The sequence below is a fragment of the Planococcus citri genome, chromosome 4 (assembly GCF_950023065.1).
Source record: "Planococcus citri chromosome 4, ihPlaCitr1.1, whole genome shotgun sequence".
NCBI lineage: Eukaryota > Metazoa > Arthropoda > Insecta > Hemiptera > Pseudococcidae > Planococcus > Planococcus citri.
The window spans coordinates 67,584,970-67,599,532 of record NC_088680.1 but is presented as its reverse complement, the minus strand read 5'-3'; the positions used below and the strand labels follow the sequence as shown (position 1 = coordinate 67,599,532).

Sequence of the window (14,563 nt, the reverse complement as noted above, 5' to 3'; positions counted from 1 at the left end):
AAAAAACCTGGTTTTTTCAATTTGGAAAAAATTAGTATTTTTTTCAATCCTAGTAAGAAATGGAACCGTTTTTGCATCTTTGACGAAAAAAAAAAGAAATTTTTGCAATTTCTACCACAAAAAAAAAGGTTTTTATTCAATTTTGAAAAACGTAATATTCACACAAAATAGCTTTTTTGACAATTTTGACAAAAAGAGCCTTTTTGGAATTTTTTCTTGGCAAAAAACAGTACTTGTTTTCTACTTTAACAAAAAAAATTGTCAAGTTATGCTATTTTGAGTTTTGAAAAAATTATTTTTTTGCAAAAAAATAAGACTTTCTTTGCGTTTTTGACAAAAAGTGGGACATTTTTGCAATTTCTACCTACATAAGAAAAAAGCAAGTTTTTATTCATTCAATTTTGATATCAAGAAATAAAAAATTCTGAAGAAAGCATAATTTTTGTTAATTTTGAAAAAAATAGGACTTTTTTGCAATTTTGGCACAAAGAAAGGTCTTTTTATCTGTTCAACCAAAAAAATGGCGTTTTTCAAAAAATGTCAAAAAACAGAATTTTTTTTACAATTTTTGCAAAAAATATCACTTTTTTAACAACTTTTTTGCAATTTTAAAAAAACTGGTTTTATGCAATTATTTTGAAAAAAAAAGAATTTACGTTAATTTGAAACCAATAAAATCAGTATTTTTTGCAATTTTGGCCAAAAATGTGGGGCTATTTCACATCTTTGTCAAAAAATGAAACACTTTTGCAATTTTTGCAAAAAAATTAGAGTTTTATTCAATTTTGAAAAAAATATAAATAAAAAGACGATTAAATTTTTAAACGAATTTTTTCATAAAAAATTTAAGAGGAACTAAATTTGCATACTGAGGGGAGAGGGGGAGAGGAGGGTTCTAATGGCTCAAAACATACACAAACTCAAATAAAAAGCAACTTTCATAGAATAATTTTTAGTTTATGACGTCATATGGTTTTTTGAAAAAAAAATTTTGAAAACTATTTTTTGAAAATCCGTTTAATTTTAACAATTAGTATATCTTTTGACTGAAAAATTTAAATTGATGAAATAGAGAAAGAAAATAAGGACATTTGAAACCCAGGGTAAGTTTAGAGGAAAGGCAAGGGGCTTGACGTAGGTAAAAGCAAATAACAATATGAAATATGTACATCCAAAATTTGAATAAAAAATATCAAAACCACATTAAGAGTTATGATTTTTTCACCTGTTAACGTTGTTTTTCAATAACCACTCCTGCATTTGAACAAAATCGTATTATGAGTAATGGTTCTCTACAGGGGTGCCCAAAAGTCAGTTTACGCCATCAAAAATTACATATAATTCAAGAACTAAGCCTCCTAAAGAAAAACTAATGACATTGATCTGATAGGAAATTTTATCCTCTACAATTTTCTTCATGGACATTATTCTCTAGGATGCACCATTCGTCGGGAAAATAAACTTTTATGTCAAAAAACGTGAATTGAAAAAAAATTTTAAAAATTTAAAATCATTTCAGCAGTCCATTTCAGCTATTTTTAACATGATTCCCATAATTTGAAGAAATAGGTATAAATGATCTTTTCAAAAAAAAAAAAAAAAAGCTTCAAAATTTTTTTGTTACAAAAACGCCAGACCCTGGAAGGATGGGGGGGGGGGGGGGTGGTGGTGCTACTAAAATCAAATTTTGTAAAAATGAAAAAAATCGAGTGATATGTCAAAATGTAGGTTTTTTGGGTCGAGAAACACGAATCTGAGGTCCTTTTTGGCCCTCAAACCCCTTGGGGAGGTGCTACCAAAATCAAATTTTGTAAAAATGAAAAAAATCGAGTGATGTGTCAAAATGTAGGTTTTTTAGGTCGAGAAACACGAATCTGAGGTTCTTTTCTCCCTCAGATCCCTTGGAGAGGTGCTACCAAAATTGAATTTTGTAAAATTGAAAAAAATCAAGTGATATGTCAAAATGTAGGTTTTTTAGGTCGAGAAACACGAATCTGAGGTCCTTTTCGGCCCTCAAACCCTTTGGGGAGATGCTACCAAAATCAAATTTTGTAAAAATGAAAAAAAATCGAGTGATATTTCAAAATGTAGGTTTTTTGGGTCGATAAACACGAATCCGAGGTCCTTTTCGGCCCTCAAACCCCTTGGGGAGGTGCTACCAAAATCAAATTTTGTAAAAATGAAAAAAATCTAGTGATATGTCAAAATACAGTTTTTTTGGGTTGAGAAACACGAATCTGAGGTGTTTTTTCCCCTCAGACTCCTCGGGGGCCGTTGGGGAGGTGCTACCATTCTTGAGATATCTCGCCTGAAACGGGACTACATTTCAGCTACATCAACGCGAAGTAATTGTAAGTGAATAAGGCATAAGGTCTTTTATTCAACTCACTACAAAACCGAGATTGCGTGTTTGAAAGTATAGAATTTGGGTGCGGTTAGTTACTTTGCGACTAGGCGTGATTTTTCTAGTTATGATATAAAATAACCAACGATATCGGGTCGAATGATTGAAAAACTGACAAATAAAACCCCCCAGCCAAAAAAACCTGGATTTTGATACACTACACGAATTTTTCTGATTTTTTCAACAAAAAAAAAAATTCAGTAGCACCTTTCCATAAAGGCTGAGTGAAAAAAGGACTTCAACTTCGTTTTTTCTCAAACCAAAAAACCTACATTTTGACGTATCACTCGTTTTTTTTTTCATTTTTACAAAATTTGATTTCGTTAGCACCTCCTCAATGGCCCTCGAGGGGTCTGAGGGGAAAAAACCTCAGATTCGTGTTTCTCGACCCAAAAAACCTACATTTTGAAATATCACTCGATTTTTTTTTCATATTTACAAAATTTGATTTTGGTAGCACCTCCCCAAGGGGTTTGAGGGCCAAAAAGGACCTCAGATTCGTGTTTCTCGACCCAAAAAACCTAGATTTTGAAATATCACTCGATTTTTTTTCATGATTACAAAATTTGATTTTGGTAGCACCTCCCCAAGGGGCTTGAGGGCCAAAAAGGACCTCAGATTCGTGTTTCTCGACCCAAAAAACCTAGATTTTGACATATCACTCGATTTTTTTCATTTTTACAAAATTTGATTTTGGTAGCACCTCCACACGGGATTTGAGGGCCAAAAAGGCCCTCAGATTCGTGTTTCTCAACCCAAAAAATCTAGGTTTCGACATATCACTCGATTTTCTTCATTTTTACAAAATTTGATTTTGGTAGCACCCCCCCCCCCAGGGTCTGGCGTTTTTGTAAATAAAAAAAAAATTTGAAGCGTTTTTTTTTTTAAAAAGATCATTTATATCTATTTCTTCAAATTATGGGAATCATGTTAAAAATAGCTGAAATTGACTGCTGAAATAATTTTAAATTTTTTTCATTTTATTTAAATTCACGTTTTTTGACATAAAAGTTGATTTTTCCGGCGAATGGTGCACCCTAGAGAAAAATGACGTTGAAGAAAATTGTAGAGGATAAAATTTCCTATCAGATCAATGTCATTAGTTTTTCTTTAGCAGGCTTAGTTTTTGAATTATACAGATTAATATGTGATTTTTGATGGCATAAACTAAAAACATAGGAAAATAGAAATTGGAATTTGGAAAACCGTCTTAGCGGTAATGATTCTCCATAAAGCCAACGTTGTTTTTCAAAAGTGGCAAAAAATGAAAAGTTGAGAAAAAAATTATCCGTAACGCGACATGCGATTATAAAAAAAAAAAAAAAAAAAAAACGAAAAGAAGGACCGAACATTTTAGAGAATTTTCTAAAATTTTCGATTCAAAAATCAATTTTTTCGCATTGAATTTTAATCCATAAATTCCACAGTTCTCTGGAGGTTTCAAGTATTCTTCCCTCCCCCTCCAAAAAAAAGAATTGAAATACTTATGTATACTAATGAAACTAAGTCACCATCTGACGAGATGAAAATGTAGATATGTATTCAGAACTACACCTTAGTAGTTGAATAATTGTTGAATACGATTTGCAAAAAATGAAGGAAAAAAATCGAATTTTTACTTTCGTTTAATCTTGTTTTTAAAAGTACAGCACAATCCATAAAGGTATCATTACGCATTAAAGATGATGTATAAATAGTATTCCATAGCGTTAAAAATCAAATTACATATCACAAACTGTAAAAGATTCCTCGTAAAATAATAAAAACAAAAGTAACACAGAGTAAAATGACTAAGTACAAATGTAATGTAACTTTTATAAAACGTAAAGTAAAGCTGTTCGATGATTAATTAAAACATCTTTGGAAGTGATGATTTTTTTTTTATAATTAGCGCACCAAGGACCAAGGTTGCTTTGCTTTAGTAAATTGGGTTGGGACAAATTTAACCGTGTGATTAGCAAATTTTCAAAAGTGTTACTCGTAATTCGTTTATATCTTTAAATTAGAGAGCATTATAGAAGAAACATTTTTTTCTCAAAATATAAATCACAGAATAGCGGTCGATGAGACGCTTTCAACCTTGAAAATCGTACAGTTCATTTGTCTGTATGTCGTTATATGGTTAATGAAAATTGGACGGTAGATGTAGATAATAGATTATTGGAAAAAATGTATAAAAATTAAGCTGTAAGAATATTGGCAACGTTTTTCATAAAGTTTATAAATATTATGTACAATAAATAAATTTATTATTGGTGAAATAGGTAATCGGATTTAGTTGTTTTTTTTCTCTCAATTTTCAAAACAGAAATGATAAAATCCCACCTGAACTGAAATTCTTGTTCTTTGATACACGAGTTATAAATTATCGAACAAATAATTTTCCAAGTTGAGTCATTATTCGACGTGACAACGTTTCCTTGAAGTAAAATAATTAGATTCACAAACACAAAGTACAAAACATGACTAATGCGACGTTCGAAATAATAAAATACAAATTCATTCTACAGAATCACCAATTATCGATATTTTTTCATAAAGAGATTCTAATTTCAATAAATCTGACATTTTGAAACCGGTTCCGTTCAACAATTAACAATTTTCTCAAAAACTGTACTTAGAATCAAAATTTTCAAAATCGATCACCCAAAATTAGAGACCACTGAAGTCAATTCACCGTTATCCAGTCAAAATTTATCGTCCAAAGGGAAATATTCCCAAAAATATAGCTAATGGACACTTTCGAATAGGTAGAGACTCGATCTCAGCTGCTGAAATTATTCGAAAGCGATTACAATACATCTTAGATAAAATTATCTAAAGGGGAAGGGGGGCAAAAAATTACAAGCTTTGGTTAGCAGTAAATTGGCACACAAAACATTACTTAGAATGTTGACAAAGTCGCCATTTTTTTTTCTCAATAAAAAATAGAAAAGTAGAAACAATCGTTAATATAAAAGTAAAAGTACCTATAGATAAAGATACATATTTTTTAGCACACGAAAAATAAAGAGAGAATTTTTCTCCGAATTTTAAATTTATATTCTTTAAATATTGCACCGATTTTTTTTCAACGATTGAAGATCGTTCGAGAGTTAAAAATCTATTATGATTTGTAAATATTTGCAGTACCAGCCAATCGAAATATTACATAAAGATAATCAGTCTATAAAATTAAAATATCGCTGTAAAAGCTCGCATCGTAAGAGTACGATCGCGATCAAACATACAGAAATAGATACCAACGGAATGCGTGTGGTTATTTTGGGGTCATTGTTCGATATCAGTTCGTTTAACTCGAAGAGTATTCTGTGAACATAATTTTGACATTTGTTCCGTTCGTCGGACGACTAAATTTACAAATTTGTAAATTAAAATAGTAATTTAACAACGAACCGATTCACTAAGCCGAATATTCGTTCACTTTTTCAAAGAAAAAAAATAACGTGATTAATTTTTTTTAGCTGCATAAATTCATGTCCAACTGTTGCGCGAAATAATTACGAAGACGAAAGCGAGCTTGTAGGATTTGGACGACGAAACAATAAATTCATTAGGTGAACATGAGTGCAAAATTCGAATCACATTTTATGGAAAGTTATATCTTCCGAATAAAATTAACATAAATAATGCGATAACTTACAAGAATAAAACATAAACATAACTAAATCATTTGCAAAATGAACGAAAAAAAAAAAGAAAGGGGAAAAAAAAGAAGATATACAACACAGTAAACTTATTAGGGAACTTTTTACAGCGATTCGAAATCCTAAATGGTAGGTAATTTACGTATCGAAATTTAATATTTGATTGAATCAGTCAAATCAATTCTGTAGACAAACTATACACGATTGTAATGTAATAATTCATATTTCACGAGTGTGTGTTGTTTCAACAATAAACGAGACTCGGAGAAAATGAACCTTGGAAGACGTTCGCCGTCCGCGGTCAAGTTAGACACGACGAATCGAATGGCCAATGTTGTTGGGAGAAATTATCTACTACACGGTTTAAAGGTTTCCCTCAATTGAACAAAGGCAGGTGGTAGAAATCGTAACCATCTTTGCCGATTACAGCGAAATAAATATACACAACGTGATAGGAACCAGGTATAAAACATATTAAACCAGCTATAATAAATACGATTCCTTGTAAGTTCGGATCCGGCGATATAACGAATATTAAACCAATTAGTAACAGACCTGTAAAACAAGATCAGCGAATGTTAAAGCGGTTCAATAACACCATACGTAATATGTCACAAAAAATACTAGTGATTTTAATGATACTTCACACAAGAATAGGTATATACCTGTGCCAACGATTAATAACACTACAGCTGCCAGTACAGTCTTCCAATTATCTTTCACTTTAGGATGATAACAGCACCATTGCGAACGATCGAAGAAATTTGAATATACTCCGCTTCCATCGTGCATGAACGAATCGCTATCTCGAGATAAAGTCTACGCAGAAATAAAATATTAATATCTTGGCCGAATGTGTGACGACCAATTCGGTGCTCAACTTACGTCTTCGTTGTGTTTAGTGGTGCTGTTATTGAATCCCTCCAACGGTGCGTTTTGATCGACGTCCACCACCGCATCGTTATTCATTGTTTTATGTTTTGATTTTGGTTTTAAAGGAGATCTTTCGGTGGTCGAGCCATATATATTTACAGTGGTTACCGATTCGCTTTCTTCTTCGAACGCATCGTCTATTGAAAATCTCTTACCAGATTTTCCTCCAAACACGTTAGCCATCTTGTCCTATTAATTCATAGCGCAGCCCAAGATCCGGTACAACAACTCGAAAAGCTCACTAATAAAACACTCGAAGCATTTATTAACTGGATTAATTGATAGAACTTTTATTTAATTAAAATTTACGCACTTAGTCACTGTGTTTTCTTTCCTGTTGTATTGTTTTTCTTTTTTTCTACGAACTAAATTTATTTACTAGTTCATTTCCGATTCGCGAACGAATCAAAGGAGAGTGAACGAACGACCTTGAATATTGTGTGTTTTTGAATGTGCGAATGAGTGAAAGTATGAGCAAATTCGTTCTGTTTATTTCATCTGTGTTAAGACCTCCTCATGAAAATTCAAGTTGTCGTTTTACTATTTTGCACATTTTGAGAACTTTTTTTTGTGATGAGGTGTCTTTTCTTCGGAGACTGTTTTTCAAATTTTTATTTTATCCACGACTAAGGAAGAAGGGACTAAAAGAAGGAATAGAAGAATAAGAGCAATTTCTCAGTGTTCTTTTACTCTTAAATACACTACATACAATTAACAGGACAAAATGATTTAATAAATCGAGACTCCAGAGCAAAGCAAAACATGAAAAAATTACGAATTAATTTCAGATAGAATCGAATGTACAACTATCCATCCAAAAGTATTGACGAAATGACGAAATAAATTAACAAGATCACTGAAAATGAAATACAACACGATTTTCCTACGAGGAATCAGCCCAAATTCAGCTCCAGCCTCAATGTCAATACAATCATTTTTCAGATGCCATCGTTGCTGAATTGCATAAATGACGACGAACAAAATAAACGAATAAATCACTCCTCACATAATAATTTTAGTTTTTAATTCGATAATATAGTTTATAGAGAAATTTCAACAGTTTATGACGCTTAGGTGAAGAACTAAATGAAGAACGCTCTTTGTCTCTACTCGAATCATCCCAAATCCCAACGCTTTTCCTCTCAGCTTTTTCTTCCAACGCGATCAACCGTCTATAATATTTTGCATACAGCTTGTCTTTTTCTAAATCAAAATCCATAACATCGACGGTAGCAAATCCAATTTTCAATAACTCTTCGGCAATATTAATCCTCTGTAATCAGTCAAACGTCGACATCGAATTAAGTTGAGATCAAACGCAGTACTCAAACTAATCAAAATTAATCTACACACGTACATTTAAATCAACAATACAGCTAACTCGATTATCTTGCTTTTTCAAAAGAGTAAAATGAATACATTTCTCTAATACTGTATGTTCCAACCAGACTAGCCCATTTGACGTTATATTTATGCCTGAAATATGAACGGCGATTCCAGGTACACTTTTTCTTCGAAATCTTGACAAGAATATTGGATTATGATTAACACGAAGTATCGTAGAGTCATACTGAAAAAAATGAGAACACGGATTAATATTTGATATTGAATTCAAATGAGGTAATTTCGGTATTTTTAAAACGATCGTAAGGTTAAATGATTTACCTTTTTCATCGACTAACACTTACATCATGATCGATGGCAGTTACGTTTCCATTTAATTTTATACGCCTGTTGATGAAAGTTTTCGGGATATCGCGAGCGTTGTGAAATTTCTTGAACTGAAATTGGGTATGTAAATTTAGCCAAATTCATCGAGTTATTCGTTAAGTATTTTTAAGTACGTAATGTAATTTACGTACTGGACGAACGCTTTTCAAAGCATACAACAAGCCGGAGCCAGCGACTGCGTAGAGTCCCCACTGTAATGAAAATATAAATGAGTAAAGTAAAGCAGATGATAGTAAAAAATTCATTATTAAATTATTATTTAGAGGATACGAACTTGAACTTGTCTTTTATTTTCGTCAATGGTCAATGATAACTGATCGAACCAATTCGTACGCATCTTCTTTCAATAGTCAATCCATAGCTTCAATATTCTCAATCTTTAGAGTAGGAGCTTTCTTGAGCAGGATCTTGCACTTAATTTTAAACTTCAAACTTTGAACTTTGAATTATTTTGAAAAAAAATTTGAAATTTGAGCGATAAGGACGATAAGGTTGAAGAGTTAAACGTCTAAAAACCGTACCGCGGAGCAAAATAAAAACTCAGCGTCTAAATTACACCAAAGGAGTAAAAAACACCGATGCTGGCTGTTTTCGCAGTTCTCCAAAGCCAAAAAAATTTCAAAAACGATAACGGAAAAAAACCGTTTATTTTTTTCAAACACCCAAGAAAACCGAAAATTAACAGTGGTTTTTTAATTAATAATCGATTTTTAATTAATTAAAACGAAATATCGAGTAATTTCAGTATAATCCACGATATCACAGTTGTTTCGAACGTATTCAAGTGACCGAGTAAGTTCGCGATTTCGTATCTTTCGTGATAGCAACATTCATTGGGCCAACCGTCGACTAACTTCCACTCGAAAATAATATTATGAATTGCTAAAAATCGAACACAAACGCCAAGTACTCGTCTTCAATTCCAGCTCCGAAGGTTATGTGAAAGAAGCCCTTGAAATCGACTATCAAAATGAACAAGTTCCTAACGCAGAAATTCAGCAACTTGAAATTGAAAAGTGACTCGTATACTCCTTTGAAAGAAGACGCCGATATTTCAGAAAGTGAAAACAACGAGAACTTGCCCAAACCGTCAACTCCTGTCAGTAATGGAGTATTAGTTCTCTCGAGTAAGAAACCACTCCAGAATAATAAATCGTTCAAGATTCATAAACGAAGTAGACATCAAAAGAATAAAAAAGATCGTCGAAGAAATTTATTCCAAGAGATTCAGAATAAAATGCAGACACTGAAAACGGTAACCCAAAACACACAGCAGATTACTTCTCATTCTCCAGTGACGATCTTTTTCGTATCCTAAACTCATTTTCGTATTGCAATTTTCAGGATATTCAAGCAGGATTAAAAAATCATCAGACTGGAAACAAAACGCCAAATTGTATTACTCCTAATCGTCACATACGACATATGCTTGGACGAACGCCGACCAAATTATATAGTCCTTTTTCAATCGAAACACCTCCACCGAGTTTCCACTGGCGGAGAGAGTTTGCCGATGAAGTGCAAGGCACTCCCGTTACAAACGTTGGATGGTTGGTATATTTTTATGGTAGATGAATACACATGAACTGATTCAGTTACTGGGATTAAAAAAGTAAAATAGAGTAAGACTCCTAGTCCCTAGTCCAGTGTTCTTGTTTAGAAAAACATTCAAACGTCTTCAAACACTTGCCATCTTGATTTCTGAGTTTCAGTTTCGTTTTTATTGGTTTCTGGTTCAATTTCGAAAAAACTCACGAATGATGTCCGAACCCAACTCGATGAAACTGATGCTCTAAAACTAAAATTGATTAGTGTTCGAAGACACTAAAAAAAGACAGTATCTCTGTTATTTTCCCAGTCACTGAATTTTTCAATCATTATTAAATTAGGCCTAAAAGTTCGTTATTTTATTTACGATGGTTTTTTCAGGCAACCATCTCCGAAACGTAATTGTGCAGAAACGCGAAAAACGCTACATAATACTTTCATCTGATTGAATCTTTTATTCTGCAGTATTTTAAGCCCAGCGGAGCCCGGTTTCGAACAAATAATGGATTATTTTATGTTATAAATGACACCTATTTTTAATAATTATTGATTCCTAGATCACTTGTTTTTATTGTAATTTATTTTTTGTACTTATTTTTTTAATTTTTGCATCAACATTTTTTTTTATATCACACATTTTATTTGTATGTTGGTTGTTGAAAGGACAGTGAGAATAAACTATACATAAAAATTCCATTATTTTTTGAAGAAATTCGATAAAGAGGAAAAAATAGGTAAATTTTGAAATGAAAAATTTTATAAAGTTCAATGAATTTCAAATTTTGAAAAAACTCGACGGATTGTGAGAATTTGAATTTGATTGATTTTGAAAAGATGTAACAGTTTTAGAAAACAGGTTAATAAATTTTAAATTTTGACAAAACTTGAAGAATTGTTGAAAAAATTCACCGAATTTTAAACATTGACATATTTTGGAAAAAATCTCATTTATTTCCAAACTTTGAACGAAGTCAAAAAATTTCCAAAAAACGATAAATTTTGAGCAATTTTGATGGATTTTTAAAAATTTTTATGAATTTTGAAGATTTTTTTTCAATAAATTCTAAAAGCATGAAATTTACAAATCTCCAAATTCACATTTTTTTTTTCTGAAGAAAATCAGCGAATTCAGTTTCATATTTTGAATAAAGTTGAAGAATTTTTTCTGCACAATTTTTATGAATTTTGCATAAAAAAATCTGATGGCTCCTGAAAAAATGTTTTTATCAATTTGGAAGAAATTTGATGATTTTTTAATGAAGAAAATTCGATGAATTTTTCTCCAGAAAGATAAATTTTGAAGAAACTCCATAAACTTTGAATTGTGGAGAATTTCTATTCAAACTCTCAAGACATTCAATAATTTCAGGTCAGGTTTGACCGAAAAAATTTGACAAACTCTGAAGAAATTTGATAATTTTTGAAAATATTATAGATTTTGAAGAAAATTGCTGAAATTAATTTGATAAAAGTTGATGAAATTTGAAGAAACTTGTTGAATTTTGAAATTTTATTTAAAGTCTGAGAAATTTGAGAAGTTCTAATGAAATTTAATGAATTTTGAAGATATTCAATGAATTCAAATTCTAAAAAAACTTGGTAAATTATTTTTAAAAAAATAAAAACTCAACTAATTTAAAAAAAAAAAAATATGAAGAAATTTGATGAACTGTGAAAAAATTAAAAATTGAATCAATTCTGCAGAAATTAGATTATTTATTTTATATCTCGAAGAAATTCAATAAAATTCAAGTAAACTCTCCAATTTGATCGCCTAATGATGATTCAATTTCAGTATTTCTCATCACAAGAAACCTTCCTCAAGTCATAAGGATTAAGTCACCGTTTTTAAATAATTAGAATCTCACCATAAAAAAAAAACAAACGACACCAAAATCAAAACATTTATACTGTAATCAGTAAAAATAAAAATGCTTCGTACAAACAATACAAATGCCAATATAAAATATAAATTAATCTAAAACACAGTTTAAGCAAACAACAAAGTATAAGAATAAATTCAAATAACAATATTTGTACTTAATTATCTTTATCATTGTAATTCGAATTTGTAGAAAAATAAGACGAACTCCGTCAACTTAAAAAACCCATAAACAAAGATGAGCTTCAACGAGAATAACTTTTCGAATGGAAAAAATTAAGTACAAAAATCTACGGAAGTAAAGTAATACACGCGATCACATAAGAAGAGTTGAAAATTGTAGATCATGAAAACAGAAGTAACTGGTTGTATATTATGAAATTATCAGAATATAAATTTACCTACAACTATTCCGCATAATATACACGAGATTTATTAATACAGATAATCATTAAAAAAAAAAAAAAAAAAAAAAAATACAACACATAAAGAAAAAAAGAAAGTAGAAATTATAACTCTTTCGCCTCATTCATTTATTTATGGTAATTCCCCCTACGTAAAAAAATTTCTCAAAACCCACCGTACAAAAAAATTACCATTTTTACAAGAAAAAAAAATGCTCGATTGGTAACGAGAATAAAAACTTTTTTAATTTTATCAGTCGTATATGTATATTTTTCACGAAATTAGAAAATAATTTTCAAAATAAAACGACACCACGAGCACGACTACTGGGATATTTTTCCATTTTCACAGCGTTATAATAATGTACCTATTTTCGATTCTATAATTCGTCGTGTTTCGGTCCGGAGAATTCGTCGTGACTGATGAATCCATTTTTATCTTTATCTTCGTGCTGGAATATCTCTTCGACTAGTTTATCGTGTTCGGCTAACATTGTCTTGATGTCTTCGCCTCCTTCGGTACCTTCGGCAGCGGACATTTGTTTCTTCAGATATTCGCTGACTTCTTCGCGAGATAATTGCTTGTCGGCGTTCATGTCGATTTCTTTGAATACATTCGTGGTTGGAGCGTGATCTCCGACCATGATCAGTTCGACGTCGAATAGTAAAGTGGCACCTGCGAAATAGGTAACATCAAAGAGTTAATTTTTTGCAAGTCGAAAGGGTTCGTTTTATTAGAATAGGTCACAGGAGCGTATTAAACGAATTGAATTACAGAACACATAACATACGAGTAACTAACATATGCTTGCTAACGAGTAACGAGTAGGTACCTAACCATAAAAACCATATATCGGGATACATCAAATAACAGAAGACAGAATTGAAGCTAGTTCAACTATACAGGGCTTGTAATCAACTTTTTTCAAAAAAAAAAAAAAAAAAAATGATTTCAGTAACCAAAAAAGCTTGAAAAAGTTACCAAAAAGAAAAAACGCAAGCAAAACATTTTAATGCTAAAATTAAAAAAAAAAAAACTCGATCGAGACATTAACAATATAAGTGAAAAATTAGTTTTTGGAAATTACGAAAAAAAATTGACGTGATTGCAATTTTTGACAAAAAAGTTGAAGTACTTATTTCGTAACTTTTTAATTTTTTTTTTCCAAAAAAGTGAGAATTTTTGGGAATTTTTGGCACGTTTTGTCAATTTTTGACAAAATAGCAAGATTTGGGGTACTTTTGGAGAAAACTAAGACTTTTTGAAATTTTAAGCAAAAACGTGAGATTTATTGGTAATTTCTGGTAAAGAAGTGCAAACTTTAGGTAATTTTTTGTAAATCGCAAGACTTTGACAATTTAGTAAAAAACAAAACTTTTTGAAGAAAAAGTGAGAATTTCTCGCAGTTTTTGAAAAATGCAAGACTTTGACAATTTTACAGCAAAAAGCAACAATTTTTGGAAATTTCTGAAATTTTCGACAATTTTAGGCAAGAAACAAAACTTTGAACATTTTAGTAAAAAATAAACCTGTAATACGAGTACGACAAAAAATGAAACTTCTTCGAAATTTTTGCCGAAGAATGACCACTTTTTGCAAGTTGTTGATAAAAATGATTTTTTTTTGACAACTTTTGGTAAAAATTGCAACACATTGACAATAATTTTAGAAAAAGGCTTTTTAACAATTTTTCAAAAAAAAAAACGAGACTGGGCAATTTTGGAAAAGAAAGTAACTTATTGGAATTTTGACTAAAAGCCAGACTTTTTGCTACTTTCGGTCAAAAGCCAACAGGGTATTCAGCAATTTTTAGCAAAAAAGTGAAGCTTATTGAAAATTTTTGTTAAAAATGATAAATTTTTGGCAATTTATTCGCAAAAAGTGAGACTGGCAATTTTATTAAAAGGAATTTTTGGAAATTTATGTCCAAAAAACGAAACTTTTGTATAATTTTTACAAAGAAAGCAAGACTTTACGAAATTTCTGGCCAAAAAGCGATGATTTTCAGCAATT

At 31.0% G+C, this 14,563-nt stretch overlaps 4 protein-coding genes across 7 annotated transcripts in view; 1 reads left to right on the top strand and 3 right to left on the bottom strand.

Moving 5' to 3' along the window:
- LOC135845602 (transmembrane protein 134) overlaps positions 1-7,435 on the bottom strand; it is a 49,007-nt gene extending 41,572 nt beyond the window's left edge. For 2 of the 4 annotated variants that reach the window (XR_010558779.1, XR_010558778.1), the window contains exons 1-2: positions 6,937-7,358; positions 6,717-6,870 (exon numbers count right to left, since the gene is read on the bottom strand). Coding sequence is in view for 2 of the 4 variants with exons in the window: in XM_065364273.1 (XP_065220345.1) it covers positions 6,428-6,606; positions 6,717-6,870; positions 6,937-7,167 (564 nt within the window). In the remaining 2 variants the exon portion in view is untranslated. Of the gene's footprint in view, positions 1-4,011; positions 6,607-6,716; positions 6,871-6,936 lie in introns of those variants that run through there. The other 2 variants (XM_065364273.1, XM_065364272.1) reach the window with 2 other exon arrangements.
- Positions 7,436-7,991: 556 nt separating this feature from the next.
- Positions 7,992-9,196, bottom strand: LOC135845600 (protein C3orf33 homolog). The gene is made up of 5 exons (XM_065364268.1): positions 8,990-9,196; positions 8,847-8,906; positions 8,673-8,765; positions 8,342-8,554; positions 7,992-8,257 (listed from the first exon to the last, which is right to left on the bottom strand). Exons 1-5 carry the CDS (start codon positions 9,050-9,052, stop codon positions 8,000-8,002), a joined length of 687 nt encoding a protein of 228 aa, XP_065220340.1. The 5' UTR covers positions 9,053-9,196; the 3' UTR covers positions 7,992-7,999.
- A 168-nt stretch (positions 9,197-9,364) lies between these two features.
- Positions 9,365-10,959, top strand: LOC135845603 (uncharacterized). The gene is made up of 3 exons (XM_065364274.1): positions 9,365-9,970; positions 10,060-10,265; positions 10,645-10,959. The coding sequence occupies exons 1-3, from the start codon at positions 9,686-9,688 to the stop codon at positions 10,706-10,708; spliced, it is 555 nt and encodes a 184-aa protein (XP_065220346.1). The 5' UTR covers positions 9,365-9,685; the 3' UTR covers positions 10,709-10,959.
- A 1,194-nt stretch (positions 10,960-12,153) lies between these two features.
- The window catches only part of Fkbp14 (peptidyl-prolyl cis-trans isomerase Fkb14), a 37,792-nt gene continuing 35,382 nt past the window's right edge, over positions 12,154-14,563 (bottom strand). Inside the window, exon 3 of the mRNA XM_065360000.1 lies at positions 12,154-13,225. Within this exon, the coding sequence (XP_065216072.1) occupies positions 12,930-13,225 (296 nt within the window). The 3' untranslated portion in view covers positions 12,154-12,929. The remainder of the gene's footprint in view (positions 13,226-14,563) is intronic.